At 36.7% G+C, this 16,527-nt stretch overlaps 1 protein-coding gene across 7 annotated transcripts in view; it reads left to right on the top strand.

Moving 5' to 3' along the window:
- SCN9A (sodium voltage-gated channel alpha subunit 9) overlaps positions 1 to 16,527 on the top strand; it is a gene marked incomplete at both ends in the record, with an annotated part of 99,279 nt that overhangs the window by 11,736 nt on the left and 71,016 nt on the right. For 3 of the 7 annotated variants that reach the window (XM_080689177.1, XM_080689174.1, XM_080689173.1), the window contains 6 exons: positions 2,881 to 2,944; positions 4,284 to 4,425; positions 6,451 to 6,657; positions 8,623 to 8,910; positions 12,479 to 12,850; positions 15,693 to 15,822. In XM_080689177.1, the coding sequence (XP_080545303.1) occupies positions 2,881 to 2,944; positions 4,284 to 4,425; positions 6,451 to 6,657; positions 8,623 to 8,910; positions 12,479 to 12,850; positions 15,693 to 15,822 (1,203 nt within the window). Of the gene's footprint in view, positions 1 to 2,880; positions 2,945 to 4,283; positions 4,426 to 6,450; positions 6,658 to 8,622; positions 8,911 to 12,478; positions 12,851 to 15,692; positions 15,823 to 16,527 lie in introns of those variants that run through there. The other 4 variants (XM_080689176.1, XM_080689175.1, XM_080689178.1 and 1 more) reach the window with 3 other exon arrangements.

The raw sequence follows: 16,527 nt of genomic DNA on the forward strand, positions 1-16,527 counted from the left end.
CTCTTTGGTTGGGAAACATGCCCTCTACCTCCCAAATTCCAAGCCATGTGCAATTGCCACAAACTAGCTTTCTGAGTGAGAGCAGATAGACATAACTATGGAATTATGTTTTAACATTTTGCTCTACTGATCTTGAAATTAATAGCTTTTGCCCTAGAGTGAATGCCAATTTTAGATCTTCATTATAGCAATTCATAATTCCCTATGGTTTTCCCATATGTATTTTAGTGAAAAGTTGGGATTTATATGACCTCTATCCATAACCTTTACATTATATTATACTTTCTTTCCAAAATAAATATTGAAAAAAAATTCACATGTCATACAATGCCCTCTTTTTAAATGTGCAATTTTTACTATATTCTTGTGAAATGATCATCACTATCTAATTTAGAATATTTTGATCTTCATCCAAAGAACCTATTACTAATTAGTATTCACATTTCATTCCCTTTTCCCTCCTAAACACTGGAAAACACTAATATGCTTTCTGTCTCAATAGATTTATTTAGTCTGTATATTTAATGTAAATGAAATAAAATAATATGTGACTCCTGGGATCTGGCATCTTTCACCTAGCATGTTTCAAAGTCCATCTGTGTTGCAGCATGTATCCATACTCACTTCTTTTTATTGATAAATAATCTTTCCATTTTGTGGATATATCATTTCTCACTTATACATTTACCAGTTGATAGACTTGTTCTATTTTTTGGCTAGGAAGAATCATGCATAAGTTTCTTGTGGGCATGTTTTCAATTCTCGGTATATACCTATAAGTGAAATTGAATCATGATTCAAGCTTTATCTTTCAGAATCATCCTGCTCTTTCTAATGTACAATATTTCATTTCTTTTTGCATTCAATTTTTCCCTTTTCTTTAGATATTCAAATTAAATTCTCTTGAGGCCAGTTTTTGTACAAATTAATATCTACCCGCTTAGACGTTATCGTAAAGTATTCTTCAAAACATGAGTGGGCTACTAGCATTGCCATCTACTGTCATTTTCGCACTGAGTTAAACAAGGCAGCCTGGCAATATGCTGGCACCCACTGCTCTAGATCCCCTTCCTATAGTGCAGCTCCCCAGTGATGGGTGAACATTCACCATTCGCTTAAAGGGTAATTATAAAGTAATCCTTTCTCACTGAAAAGTCTAAAACAAAGTGGCGATGATGAAGTCAGTCAGTCTTATCTGGTTGCAGTTTAATAATAATAATCCCTTTCTTTGAACAGCTAGTATAGTGTGTGTGCATCAGTGCTATCGTTCAAAATACAACACCCTGCTGACACTATTCAAGAACTACACAAAGTATGCATTCTTAATTGCATGTTACAGAGGCAGCAGTTAAGACTTAAAGGCTCAGATAATTCCCTTCCATAGGAAGGGGTAGGAGTGAAACTTAAATTCAAGATATTATACTAATCTGATTATTATGATTTTTAGAATAAGTAAAAAAAATTTTAAATAGAAAGTAGCAAACTTACTTTTATTTACAAATAAATTTTAGCAGTGGGTCAACAATTTTGGCAAAGAATATTTTAGCAGAATTTCACTGATATCTATAGATTCTTGTGTGTAAAAACTAAGTGTTAAAGTTAATTGATATAATTCATGATATTAATATCATCTCAATATATGTATAAAGTACCCTTGATAAAATTCAACACTTGGTTTTTTTCAGGCGCTCTTTTGTCCAGTGTTCTTTATGCATATATTGAGATGATATGATGATGATGAATTCCATAAATGAATTTAAAATGTTTATTATTTTTAAAGTAAAAATATGTTTACTGATAAAAAGGGATACCTGATTTCAAAGCCTTAATTTCATTGTTACTCTGAAAGTCTAATAATGCATTTAATACTTACATTTTTTCCTTTCACTTGAACCAAATAGGAAGTGAGATGCTTATTTAAAATAATAGATATGGCCAGGTGTGGTGGCTCACGCTTATAAAACCACACTTGGGAGGCAGAACAGGAGGATCGCGCAGGTTCGAAGCCAGCCGCGCTGACTTAGGATACCCTGTTTGCAAATAAAAATATAAAATAGGTCTGGGAGTGTAGCCCGGAGGTAGAAGGGCTTCCAGGAACCCCAGTACCACACACACAAAAAAATAATAATAGATATGTGGGAGCCTTAATAAAACTGATTTAGTCCTTTATACATTTTCAATGCAAGGTTAAATCTGCCCCTGGGGGAGTAGTCAACCTTCCTAGGGAATGACGGAAAGGAGTGGAGACCCTCACCCCTGGTATTTGGCTCCAGGGGCACTAGAAAAGGTGTGAAGTGGAAACTATGCATCTGTTTCACTTCCATCACCTCAACCCGTGGAGCTTAGTAGGACTGGTGAGCAAATAATAAAACAATTTCAGTCAACAAATTTTATTCAGGATAGTACTGCTTTGCTAATTCCTTTTGTCACATATAAGTTCTTGTTCAGATGACATCTCCTGAAACAGGCCTTCAGGGACCACAGTTTATCATATGGTCTTAGGTCATTTTTCTGTAGAGTATTTATCACAACCATGTGAGATATGTATGTTTACATGCATATGTCTATGCATGTATATTATATTTACTTGTGAACTGTCAGTCTTCACTCCCAATTTCCACCCTCACCTAGGTACAAAAGAAGCTCCATCAAACTAGTGATCTTGTTTACCATATCTATCATCGTACTTACTGCCTGGTCCTTAATAGGTTATCAATATGTCATTTGAGGAACGTGTATGAGAATGTAATAAGTAAATGCATGCTCACTGCTTGAGATCAGGCCTGGGTGTGTGTGTTTATGTCTATATTGATTAACTTACCTGCTGTTTCGCTCAAAGCTTACACTCTGTAACATTCTATTCAAATTCTTCCTAAACAGAATATTTTTATTACTTGGAGGGATCCAAAGATGCTCTCCTTTGTGGTTTCAGCACAGATTCAGGGTATGTACTATTTGTTTTGTTTTTAGTGTAAATGCTACAAAAGGAGGAAAACCAGGAGCAGTTTGCTGACTAGAACCTTTGATTCTATATTGTTTTCATGTATATCATAGAATTATTTTATTCACTCTAAATCACAGTAAATCACAGTAAATTTTATATTTAATCCATATTCTTGAAAGCAGGACTTTGATGTAGTGCTTGCATTAAAATTAGATAAAAGTTATATAAATATTATAAAGATAGCAAAATTACTTCTAGAGAATCCCATCCAAAGACGGGTGAATATTTTATATTTTCAGGCCTTTCTTGTTTCTGGAAAGAGGAGTAACAAAACCATTTTTTTTTCTTTCTCAAAGTTCCATTCATTCTCCAATTAAATATTAATCATGGGTAACTGAGTTTAGTGTTTTGGCCACTCTCCACAAGAGAACCCATGGAATTGTTTAAGAATATTTTAAGAGCCTCATATTTATACAAATACCCATCTTTCTCTTGGTGCCATAATACCAACTTTATTTTGTAACAGGGCATTTGTTCTTGATCCTCCTCTTATCTAGATAGCTCTTCATTAGACTCTGTGTACACCAAGAACAGAAAAGTAAACAAGAAAATGTTGCTGCCCCCCAAAGCACTATATCTTTTTTAAATTTAATACCAAACTTGGCATGGTGACACATATCTGTAATCTCAGTATTTGGGAAGCTGAGACAGGAGGATTACAAGTTTGAGACCAGCCACAGCAACTTAGGGAGACTCTACCTAAGTTAGCAATCTTCCATGACTCTGATTCAGAACAAAATATAAAATAAGATAAAAAAGAGGTAAGAGTGTAGCTTGAAGGTAGAATGTACCTGGTTTCAATCCCACCTACCATAAAACAACAACAAAAAATATTAGTCTTGTCCTTTTGAGTATTGTTATTCTGTTTTCATAGAAAGAACTGTAGTTTGACAAAGTAATCAAGAAGTAGATAGTAGCATGGGATTTACTTATTTTTTATTTTATTTTTTGGTGGTACTGGGGTTCCTGCAAACCCTTCTACCTCCGTGCTACACTCCCAGACCTATATTTTATACTTTTTTATTTGGAAACAGGGTCTCTTAAGCCAGCGTGGCTGGCTTCGAACCTGCGTGATCCTCCTGTCTCTGCCTCCCAAGCACGGGGATTACAAGCCCGGCTAGTGTGGAATTTAAACACAGTTCTTCCTGATCATAAATCATAATGACCACTCAGTATCATTCCCATATGTAAAGGAAGCTTGGGTTTGTACTTTTTCATAGAGCTTTTTAGCTCATCTCCTGAAGACACTCTAACTTGTAATGTTCTTTTCCATGTGCAGTCAGTGTCCAGAAGGATACACGTGCAGGAAGGCTGGCAGAAACCCTGATTATGGCTACACCAGCTTTGACACTTTTAGTTGGGCCTTCTTAGCCTTGTTCCGGCTGATGACCCAGGATTACTGGGAAAACCTTTACCAACAGGTGAATGTTCAGAGAAACATATACTTTTTGATGGCATAAAAATTTGGTGTATATTGTATACAAATCATACAATGTGAGGGGGGTTTATTCCATTGATAATAGAGGAAATCTACTGCATGTTACTAGAATTAGAAACATTTTAACCCCAAACCTATGATAGGGGATTATTCTTGAATCATAATTTTTTATTCTTTATGAGTATATTTCATCTCTAGATATTTCTCCTTTATCAGTACATTTTCCCATAGGGTTCTAGGAAAATAGCAGAACACCTTCTGAAATCACTCATGCACTGCTTTCCTTCCATGCTTTGGGTGTCCTGGAGTACATGTGGCTCTTCTCTGCTCAAGTTTCCCACCACGTTTAACTTTTCAGCTCCCTGTTTATAAGTAAAGACTCAACTCACTTTTCTAACCTTTGCTCCTCTAGACTCCACAGGCCCTTTGCACAGTCTTCAGTTCACAGCATCAGTCTTTCTTTGGTATCATAATTGTTCATTCACATGTTTGTCTTCTCTATCTTCAGTATAAACCACTTGGAGCCATGGGCTTTGTGTGTGCATTTGTATTTTCTCAGAACTCACTCACAAAAAAAAAAAAAAAGAAACTGAAATTCAGATTGTTTTGTATTATAAATAGCAATGAATCTATTTTCTCAGACTTGCCACAGGTTCTTTTGAACTGCTTTATAATCACATAAGTTTTGAGAATGTTATAAATGAATATGTTAATTATATAAAATGTACTTCACAAAGGGTAAAAAAGGTAATATAAATAATTTATTTTTTAGGGGGATACAGTCTTGTTATGTTGCTAGGTTTAGGTCCTATACTCCAACTGTCTTCTTAACTTGGTCTTCCAAACACCACCACACCCAGATCTAATTTCTTACCTATAAAAAAAGAGGTCAGTCAGGCATGGTGGCTCACATTTGTAATCCCCGTGCTTGGGAGGCTAAGACAGGAAGATTGCACAGGTTCAAAGCCAGCCTCGGCTACTTAGTGAGGCTCTCAGCAACTTAGTGAGATCCTGTTTCCAAATAAAAATATAAAATAGGTCTGGGATGATAACCCGGAGGTTGAAAGCCCCTGGGTTCCACCCCCAGTACCGCCAAAAGATAAATAAATAAATTTTTAAAAAATAAAAAAGAGATCATCTTTTTCAAAGTTAAAAAAAGCAATACAAAAATATGATTTTTGACCTCTTAACGACAAAAATCAAACTTTTTTCTTAAAAGGAGATCAAAAGAGAGTCATATGCTGACTGAGGTAGGCACATAGGCTTTCTCACTCATTGATGGTTTTCCCTGGGAAAGTAACAGGGAAATTTCTATGAAAATTAAAATTTGCATACTCCTTTAACTAACATTTCTACCACTAGGAATTCATGCAAGAGAAGAAATTAGTAAAAACCTACTGATGACATCAGGAGTTTGAGAAAGAGACAGTTTTTATTTAATATCTGTTTGTACTATTTAAAGTTAATATTAAAATGCAATGTATAATAAAGGTATATTATATTTTAAAGTTATAACTAATAACTTTATCAAGGTTTTTAACTAAAATATATATCTATGAGATACACACATAAATTAATTATATAAAGCTTGTGTTAACATTAAGCACTGTTATTGATACTTCATGTTTAATAAAGATAAGATAGGCTATTAATAGTACCCTTACCTATAAGACCTAAGGGCTATACTTGCTCTTAAAATTTTTAAATGAGCATAGGAGCTAGTTTTATAATAATTTTCAAGCTATGGGGAAAATATGGGATTACTATGTCATTATAGTTAATCAAGAACCATACCTAGCTATAGTACAGGTCTATTAGATTACCATATCTTTGGTACTGAAAATGTCTACCTGAATACTGATCGTTTGCCATAAATATATAATTTTATTACTTTATATTTTTATAATGAGATTATACAAAATTACCAAACCTAATATAACACTCACATTTCAATAACTTACTAAAAAAACATTGTTTTATTAAAATAACAACTTCCATCTTTCCCTAGACACTACGTGCTGCTGGCAAAACTTACATGATCTTCTTTGTTGTGGTCATTTTCCTGGGCTCTTTTTATCTCATAAACTTGATCCTGGCTGTTGTTGCCATGGCTTATGAAGAACAGAACCAGGCAAACATCGAAGAAGCTAAACAGAAAGAATTAGAATTTCAGCAGATGTTAGAGCAACTCAAAAAGGAGCAAGAAGAAGCTGAGGTATTGTTATTTGGTTTATAACTCTTCCTAAAAGTAGAAACGCAAAAGGTAATATCAAAGATCCTGTAGTCTGAGTTTTACTCACCCCAGGTAGATTTTGAAATACCTGTATGTGTGTGTGTGTGTGTGTGTGTGTGTGTGTGTGTGTGTGTGTATTTGTATATATACACACATATATTTGTATATATACACACATATATTTGTATATATACACACATGTATATATGCATACACATATATACATATATATTTATAGATCTAGAAAAATCAATTAGAAAATTTATATGAAAAAACAAATGACCCAAAATATCAAAAACAATTCTAAAGCAATTAAGAACCATGATGGAGGCATCACAATACCTGACTTCATCCGCTCATAGTGGATCAAAGGCCTAGAAATTAGACCAGAAACTTTTAAATTGCTAGAAGAGGGCACAGGACCAACACTCCAACATACAGGTACTACTATAAACTTCCTCAGTAAGACCTCCAAAGCTCTGGAAATTAGAACAAAAATGAATGGAATGGCATTAAATAAAAAAGCTTCTGTGCAGCTAAAGTAACTATCAAGAGTCTACACAGAGAGGCTACAGAATGTAAGAAGATCTTTGCCACCTACCCCTCTGATAAAGGACTAATATCTATAATATACAAAGACCTTAAAAAACATAACACTAAAAAAAACAAATAGCCCAATTTAAAAAAATGGGCTACTGAACTAAATACACACTCTCAAAAGAATGATATAAATGTCCAATGAATACGAGAACATCTTTAGGAATCAAGGAAGTGCAAAATAAGACTATACTGAGATTCTCTTTAAACCCAGTTAAAATGGCAATCATCAAGAACACAAACAATAATAAATGCTGGTGAGAATGTAGGGAAATAGAAACTCTCATATATTGTTGTTGGGACCTCTTCTGGAGGTTTCTCAGAAGATTAGAAATGGAACCCTACATGACCCAGTGATAGTGCTCCTGGGCATCTTTCCAAAGGAATTGAAATTAGAATATTATAGAGATATTTGCATATCCATCTTTACAGAAGCACAATTTACGATAGCCCAGTTATGAAACCAGCCTAGGTGTCCATAAACAGATAAATAGATAATAAAACTATGGGATGTACACAAAATAGAATTTTAGTCATTTTCAGAAAAATGGATATAACTTGAGAATATTATGCTAAGTGATATTAGCCAGTCTCAAGAAATAAAAATATGTTTTCTCTTATAAATGAAAGCTATAGAGAAATTTGGAAATAAGAGTAACATCAAGTAGAAGAGTAAAGACTCCAAGGTAGCGATTGAGGAAGTTTAGGAAAGCAAGGAGGGGAAAATATAAAGAGCGGCTATAACAGGTGAAATAATGCTATGTATGGATATAAAATTACTAGTTCAAATTTATCTCAAAGACATGTAGAAGGAGGGTGATGGGGCCCAGAGAAAAGTAAGAGTTGTGTGCATGGTGCATGTATGTTTCTACCCCTTTATACCCCAATATGGTGCATAATTACAATGCAACAAATAAAATTAGAAAATAAAATAATTATGGATCTTAATATTGGCCTGCTATTATTTTCTAATAATTCACTTCATTTTCAAATAACTCAGTCTCATTAAACTGTAGAGTACTAGTTTTATTGATTATATTTACTTATCTTAATGCATGGTTTGGGGAAGTTTTATATCCCCAAACTACCTAGTAAAACTTCAACATATAATATTTAAGTTTGTCTTGCTTCAATCAAATAAGTAATATCTAATGGATTTCAAATTATTTGGAGCTTTATTACAATGTAAGAGAAAAAGCAAGTATATGTTTTTGTAAGGTTTCTGGTGATAATGTACAAGGAATATGGGTTACATGCACAGTGCAATTACAGGGATGGGCTATATCTTCTGTAGTAAGATTCCTGGTAGTTGGAAATTCTTTACTTCTGTGTAATGTCTTGGCCCAACAGGCAATAGCAGCAGCAGCAGCTGAGTACACAAGTATTGGACGAAGCAGACTCATGGGTCTATCAGAGAGTTCTTCTGAAACATCCAGACTGAGTTCAAAAAGTGCCAAAGAAAGAAGAAACCGAAGAAAGAAAAAGAACCAAAAGAAACTCTCCAGTGGGGAGGAGAAAGGTGATGACGAGAAGTTATCCAAGTCAGAATCGGAGGAGAGCATCAGAAGGAAGAGTTTCCACCTGGGTGTTGAGGGGCAGAGGCGGGCACGGGAGAAGAGACTGTCCACCCCTAACCAGGTACCTCAACTGCCAGAGGGCATGTCAGAGCGGGGGCCATAAAGCATGGGATTCGTTCTGGGGTATTTGTTCTAGGCATAAGGAAAGGGACAAGAGTGACTTTGTTAGTGTGTTTTGGCTCAAACACTATCTTTTGCTGGACATTTATGGAAAGAAGATAGACATATGCTGTTTTCAATTAAAGTTGTTTGTTTATGTATGTATGTATGTATGTATGTATGTATGTATGTATTTATTTAGTGGTACTGGGTTCCTGGAAACTCTTCTACCTCCGGGCTAAACTCCCAGACCTATTTTATACTTTTTTTATTTGGAAACAGGGTCTCTTAAGCCAGCGCAGGAACCTGCGGGATCCTCCTGTCTCCGCCTCCCAAGCATGGGGATTACAAGTGTGCGCCTCCACGCCCAGCTAAAGTTGCTTATTTTTTGAAGGAGCTGATAGTTTAGTAATTGTCTTATCTTTCCTAATAATAAAATTTTCTTTTTCAGCACCGGGGTTGAACCGAGGGGTACTTTACCTCTGAGGTTTATCCCCAGCCCTGTTTATCTGTCTGTCTATCGTCTATTTATTTAGAAACAGGGCCTCAATAAATTGCCCAAGATGCCCTCCTCAGTCTTTCTAACAGTTAAGACTACACGTGTGCAAAAAAATAAATCAAATTATATAAAATAAGATATTCTGTGAACCATTATAGAAAAAAGAAACTATTTTAGTTAATGTTCATACTTATATTTAGTCTGTAAATTCTGTGTGTGTGTGTGTGTGTGTGTGTAGGGCTGAGAATTGAACCTGAGGCGTTCTACCTCAGAGCTACAACTCCCAGTCCTATTTTATTGGTTTTACTAAGTTACTGGCAGTCTTATTAAGTAGCTGGATTTGGCTTTGAACCTTCAATCCTCCAATCTCAGCCTCCAAAGTACTAAGATTACAGTCATAGGCCATCATGTCTGACTGTCTATAAATTCTAATGCCTCCTCTGTTAAAAAAAAAACAAAAAAAAAAACTTCTTCTTTCACCACCATAAGGAATAGTATTTAAAATCAGGATAGCAGGTGCCCAACTTGGAACTTCATAGATGCCTTTGACGTCCTCACTGGCATCATCTGTACTACTACCTTGTAGTTTAATAATCTATTAATTCTGCTTATGTGTATTTCTCTTTCCCTTTCTTCCTTTTCTCACTGAAACCTCCATATTTCAATCCCCTTTTCTACAGTTCTATACAAACACTCAAGGTGAATCATTGCTATTATACTTTTTAAGTCTTTGCTTTATCCCACAACCTCTTAAACCTTTTTATAAAATGAAAATCTAGGTAAGCCAGGCATGGTGGCACACACTTTTAATCCCAGCATTTGGGAGGCTGAGACAGCAGGATCACGATTCAAGGACAGCCTCAGATACTTAGTGAGGCTCTTTACAACTCAGTGAGACCCTGTTTCAAAATAAAGCATAAAAAATAGGGCTGGAGGTGTAGCTCAGAGGTAGACAGCTTCTGGGTTTCATCCTCAATACAGGAAAAAAAAAAAAAAAAGAAGAAGGAAAGAAAATCTAGCTGTCCCTATTACCAGCTTTAAAAAAAAAAGGCAGGCATGGTGATGTCCATCTCTGATCTCAGTACTTGGGATACTGAGAAGGGAGGACTTGCAGGTTTGACAATAGCTGCAGCAACTTAGCAAGGCCCACAATAACTTAGTGACCCCCTGTTTCAAAATAAAAAGGGCTGAAGGACTGGAGGTGTAGCTCAGAATGCCCCTCGGTTACATCCTCAGGACCAAAACGGGGGGGGGGGGGGGAGGAGGAGGAGGAGAAGGAGGAGAAGGAGGAGGGGGAGGAGAAGGATCCTCTGCCAAATATCCACTGACTATAGAACAGGACTTACATCTTATCCATCCCACAGTCTGGCTTGAGCTTTATCTTCCACCTTGCTCTGTCCCTGTCCTCTGTCTACCAAGGGAGGGCTCACTCTCCTTGGCAGGCTCTGTACTTTTAGGCCTTTTATACTTCACGCAGATGGTTTTCTCTGACAAAAGTCATTCTCTACTTTGTTTCCTCCTGTGATAACACCACTAAGGAGTCTTCACTCACTAGCTCAGGTACATCTTGTTTGGCAAACACTTCTCTGCCCTCCCACTTCTCCCAGCCTGCTCTCCAGTTCTTCACCCACTTACATTTTATCCTCCTCCTTCTTTGCTTTTATTTAAAATGTCCAGCTTCTATGCTGTAATCTCTGTTTTAAAAGATTCCATTATCACCAGGCGTGGTGACGCACACTTGTAATCCCCGCACTTGGGAGGCGGAGACAGGAGGATCGCACAGGTTCGTAGCCAGCTGCACTGGCTTAAGAGACCCTATTTCAAAAACATAAAAAAATAGGTCTGGGAGTGTAGCCTGGAGGTACCTCAGTACCACCAAAAGAAAAAAAAAGTAAAAAGAAAAAAGAAAGATTCCACTATCTAGATGAGACAGAACTTGAACCTGTAAAGCTATCAATAAAAACAAATACAATGAGGGAATTCCAAGCTGGTTTTAAGGTAAAGACCTATCATCCTCACTTCCCACTGTTCACAATGTCTGTCACTTCCGACTTCACATAGCAAGCACTAGTGTATGTCAGACTTAATACTTCCAAAGAATTTGCACTTAGCCAGGCGTGGTGTCACAAGCTTGTAATCCCAGCACCTGGGAGGCTGAGACAGGAGGATCGCACAGGTTCGAAGCCAGCCTCAGCTGCTTAGTGAGGCTCTCAGCAATTTTGTGAGACCCTGTTTCCAAATAAAGTATAAAATAAGTCTGGGAGCATAGCCTGGAGGTAGAAAAGCCCCTGGGTTCCACCCCCAGTACCACAAAAAAAAAAAAAAAAGAATTTTCACTTAGTTTTGGTTTGTGGAAACATTTACCGTGGACATGAGTCAGATTGGTGTGATTTTTCCTCCTTCTTTGTTAATGGATACCTTTTTTCCAAGTAATAATGTTTTATGACATTATAAATTCAATGGTCTCTGACTTTAAGAAAGTTTCACTTTCTTGTGGAACTTAGAGATTGATACATGAAAAGCTAAATGACAGGTATCATTACTAAATTTATGTGTTTGTGGGAGTAGGGATTGAATCCAGGGGCATTCTACAGAGGTCTCACTAAGTTGCTGAGGATTTTGCTAAGTTGCTGAGGCTGGCCTCAGCCCTGCCATCTTCCTGTTCCAGCCTTCTTAGTACTAGGATGATAGGAATTTGCCACCATGCCTGGCTTCAATACTAAATTTTTACAGTGACATATCTACATAGCAAAATAAGTACATAAAAACAGAGAGGTCCTTCTAAGGTATAATAGTAGAGAGCTGTAAAAATAATTTACCTAGTCCTGAAGAACAAATTGTTCAAACTATTATATCCTTTATTTAGGAGAGTTTGTCTTCTTGCTGAATCGCTTGGCTTTTGACCATCTTTCTTTGAAACCAGGACAGAGTGGCCTACCGCCCTCAAGCCTGGGGCTGGGGGTCTATTCCTGGCAGGTGCCACTGTCTCAGAGCTCCAGCAGATACTTGTCTTCTCTTATGTTTTCTGCAGTCACCGCTGAGTATTCGTGGCTCCTTGTTTTCTGCAAGACGCAGCAGCAGAACAAGTCTTTTCAGTTTCAAGGGTCGAGGAAAAGATGTAGGATCTGAGACCGAATTTGCTGATGATGAGCACAGTATTTTTGGAGACAATGAGAGCAGACGGGACTCACTGTTCGTGCCGCACAGACCCCGGGAGCGGCGCAGCAGTAACATCAGCCAAGCCAGTAGGTCCCCCCCAGTGCTGCCGGTGAACGGGAAGATGCACAGTGCTGTGGACTGCAATGGTGTGGTTTCCCTGGTTGACGGACCCTCGGCCCTCATGCTCCCCAATGGACAGCTTCTGCCAGAGGTGATAATAGATAAGGCAACTTCTGACGAGAGCGTAAGGACATTTTCCATAGCTCAGGCATGGCTGGGTCCTATTCCTGCGTCAGTCAGTGTCTGCTAGAGGGGCCTGCTCTCTGGCTCCATGAATGGCTCTGCATTTTGCAACACTCTCTATAGAAACACACCTGTTACCCATGAATGTAATCCTCATACTGTGCGTGTGGGCATCTAATTCAGAAAAGCTCATACCCCATTTTTGAAAATAAAAAGGTATTTATCTTGTGATCTCATAATGAATTATAAATTACACAAATAAATCACTCCTTTAGAAAATAATTTGTACAGAATATATAGAGAAAGACAAAAAGGCATTGAGAATGCTAATCTTATTAGCTGATAATAAGACACATTTCTGAGAAGAAATTTGGATTATTGGCCACCCACCACTGTCTTTTTCAGGTTATAAATTAGTATATACCTTATTACAATGGGTATTGAGTTGTTAATGATAATAACAATAACAAGAATATTTAGGATTCATAACAACTCTATGCGGTGATCTATTACTACCACTGTTGGTGGGGAAATCAAGGCACATAGAAATAGAGCAGTTTTTTTCCATTCACCCAGGTGATGAATTGCTCTGAAGATTAAACAGAGGCCCCATCTTTAAGCTGTCCTCTTCACCACAGTGCCCCAACTGACTTTCAAATGAGCTTATCTTGCAAATAATGTAGACTGGCTATGTTGAATTCTGCTGCATAAATGAAACAATGATGTTCTCATTTTTAAAACACCTATTGTCTAGAATCTATAAATGCATACAAAATAACGAAAAAGGATACAGAAATGCAAACAATCATAAAACCAAGAAAAATACAACTAGGAAAAAGCAAAGAAATTGTAAGAGCTTAAGAGTTCATGAGTGGTTAAAGAAGAGCATCAAATTCAGCCTGGCTTTGGTTCCTGGAGTTTCCAGCACACCTCTTTAATTCACTCACTGTGATAGACTGCCTTACCAAGTGTCAGCAAGGGCTTTGACTAACACAGCAGGGTCCCAACATGTGACATATGTTGATATATTCATATTTGCAGACAGTACAGTATTGCCATCAGAGCTATGGCCACACGTGTTTTATTTTGAATGAATGCATGTGCCCCTGGGCCATGTGCTGCCCCTGTGCTTGCATGATACAGCTTCTGCCTTTCTGTCAAAGTGTTTTACCTTACCAAGTGAGCATGTTAAACTTCTCTGAAATCAGGCTATTGTTATGCTTTATTTTTCAATGACGTGTATAATTCATAAAATAGAATGTCAATTATATCAGGCTTGTAGATTATTTCACATTTTTAAATGAAGTGTTTGGTTTTGTGTGTATGTGTGTCTGTGTATATGATACTGGGTATTGAATCCAGGAGTGCTCTATCACTGAGCTACACTCCCAGCCCTTTTCTTTTTTTCTTTTTCTTTTTTTAATTGAGGTCTTTCTGAGTTATATTGCAATGGCCTCGAACCTGTGATCCTCCTATCTCAGCCTCCCAAGTACTGGGATTATAGTCGTGCACCACTGTATACAATAATCTATTTTCATTTAAGAGTTTATTTGTACCATAAGTGAAACAATACCACAATAAATCCTAAAGCTGTAACTACAAATGTAAGACGAATTATAAATGTAATGAGCATTCAACTATGCCATAATATAACAGTTTAGATGAAAACATTGCATGACAAATAATATAATCTCTATACTTGAGACATGTCTATATAAGTATTTGTTTAATCAAACAAATTTGACTTGGGTAAAAATTTCCCTGCTTTTGAAATATCATAAAATTAGACTATAACACAGAAAATGTGGTTATAGTATAATGTGTGTAAAAAGTTGCCTGCAGCTATGTGTGTATGTGTCTGTGCATATACACATACATATACACATATACACATATACATATATATATATTATACCTGTATATCTATGTTTGGCTATATATACATATATAATTTATTCCATACAACTATATAACTTTATACTGCAGAACCTCATAATTTATGAACTGCAAATATGTTTGTAAAATATATGCCATATACCACATAATGCAGACAGATGAAAGAAATAGTTGTATGGTTGTCTGTGGGTGTATGTGTATATGTGGGTATTTTTGCCCTGCACCGAATCATGAGGCATTTTGAGTTAGCTGCTATGCTTAAAAAAAAATAAGATATTTTCACTTGAAAGCAAATCAGTCCGATATTCCTGATCTCAAATACCTGCATGGCAACAACAATTCTTAGAAATGAACAGTGTTCACCTCCTTTGATGGAGCTCATGTTCTCCATATTGCTACAGTTCATTTCCAGCAAAGTTATTTATCATTATATACTCAGCTTCATTCATGAGGTGTCTTTCTTGACAGTAAGAAATGGTCCTCAGTTTTCATTCACCTTGCCACCTCAACAAAAATAATTACAGAAGCTTATCAGAGATTACTGAGGCCCTGCCCCTTTTCACACACACACACACGCACACACACACACACACACACACACACACACACACACACACACAGAGTTACAACATTTATCTAGCTATTTTCCTGTAAGACTTTCTTGGCAAACATCTGAATAGATGGAGATGGCAGTGATCCTGTAATAAATGCAGGGAGTTGCCATTTTAAACTTGTTATATTTTCTTCAGCTTTCATATTACCTTCATTTTACCTAAGATGAAACAGAGACTTAAGTAACTCTTCTATGATACATCACCAGAGGAGAGCCATAATTTGACCCCAGCAATCTAGTCTCTCCTATTTATTCATTAGAGATACCTAAGCAAGATTTTAGTTTATTCATAGTAGAGTTCTGTTCTTACGACTCTAATTACGTTGTTTTTCAGGGTACAACCAGTCAAATACACAAAAAACGACGTTCCAGTTCTTACTTCCTTTCTGAGGATATGCTGAATGATCCCCATCTTAGACAAAGAGCAATGAGCAGAGCAAGCATACTCACCAACACTGTGGAAGGTATGTGATAAGATGCTCTTCACCACACAGATGCTTTACTAAAATAATATAAGGTCTGATCACATTGAAAGGAGCACAGAAAGTTCCTAGGAAGAACTCAAAGAATCTGAAATGGCTTTTAACAATAGCAAAGATAACCAAGGGAGACTGATGGAATCATTTTTGTATGCTTGAGAAATAGGTTGCTCTTGGTAATTAAAAATAGTCATTAAGAAAATTGATCCTTCAAATTACAGTGGTAAAGCTGGATCACCCCAGAGCTATGTGACTCGCACATTCTGTAATCTCAGGAACTCTAGTCTCTGAATTTCTGTCTTCGAAAAAGCAAAGAGGGTCAAAAGGTGACAACTTTAAAAAAATGTTCTGCTCCCACTATCTCCCGTCACAATATGCTCCAGGTTCCACCCAGTCACCAGCTAACACTTTACTCCAAACTTGCCCATTGTGGACCATGGTTTTTATGTACCCTGTAAACGTATGGTGAAAAGCAAAAGGGCTAATGGGATGACCTATTTTGGAAGTTCCTTCTTAAATTGTTTTCACTTACATATAAGCAAAAAATTTGTCTGAATAGAAGAGAATTGCTTTACTATTTTAGGGCAATAAAAACAGGAATAAGTACACATATTGGGGGAAATAAATATTTGTCCTTTAAAAAAACACCAGCTCTCCTGTTCCCTATTACACGTGAATGTACTTTATCTG

Source organism: Muscardinus avellanarius (genome assembly GCF_963383645.1).
Source record: "Muscardinus avellanarius genome assembly, chromosome: 2".
NCBI lineage: Eukaryota > Metazoa > Chordata > Mammalia > Rodentia > Gliridae > Muscardinus > Muscardinus avellanarius.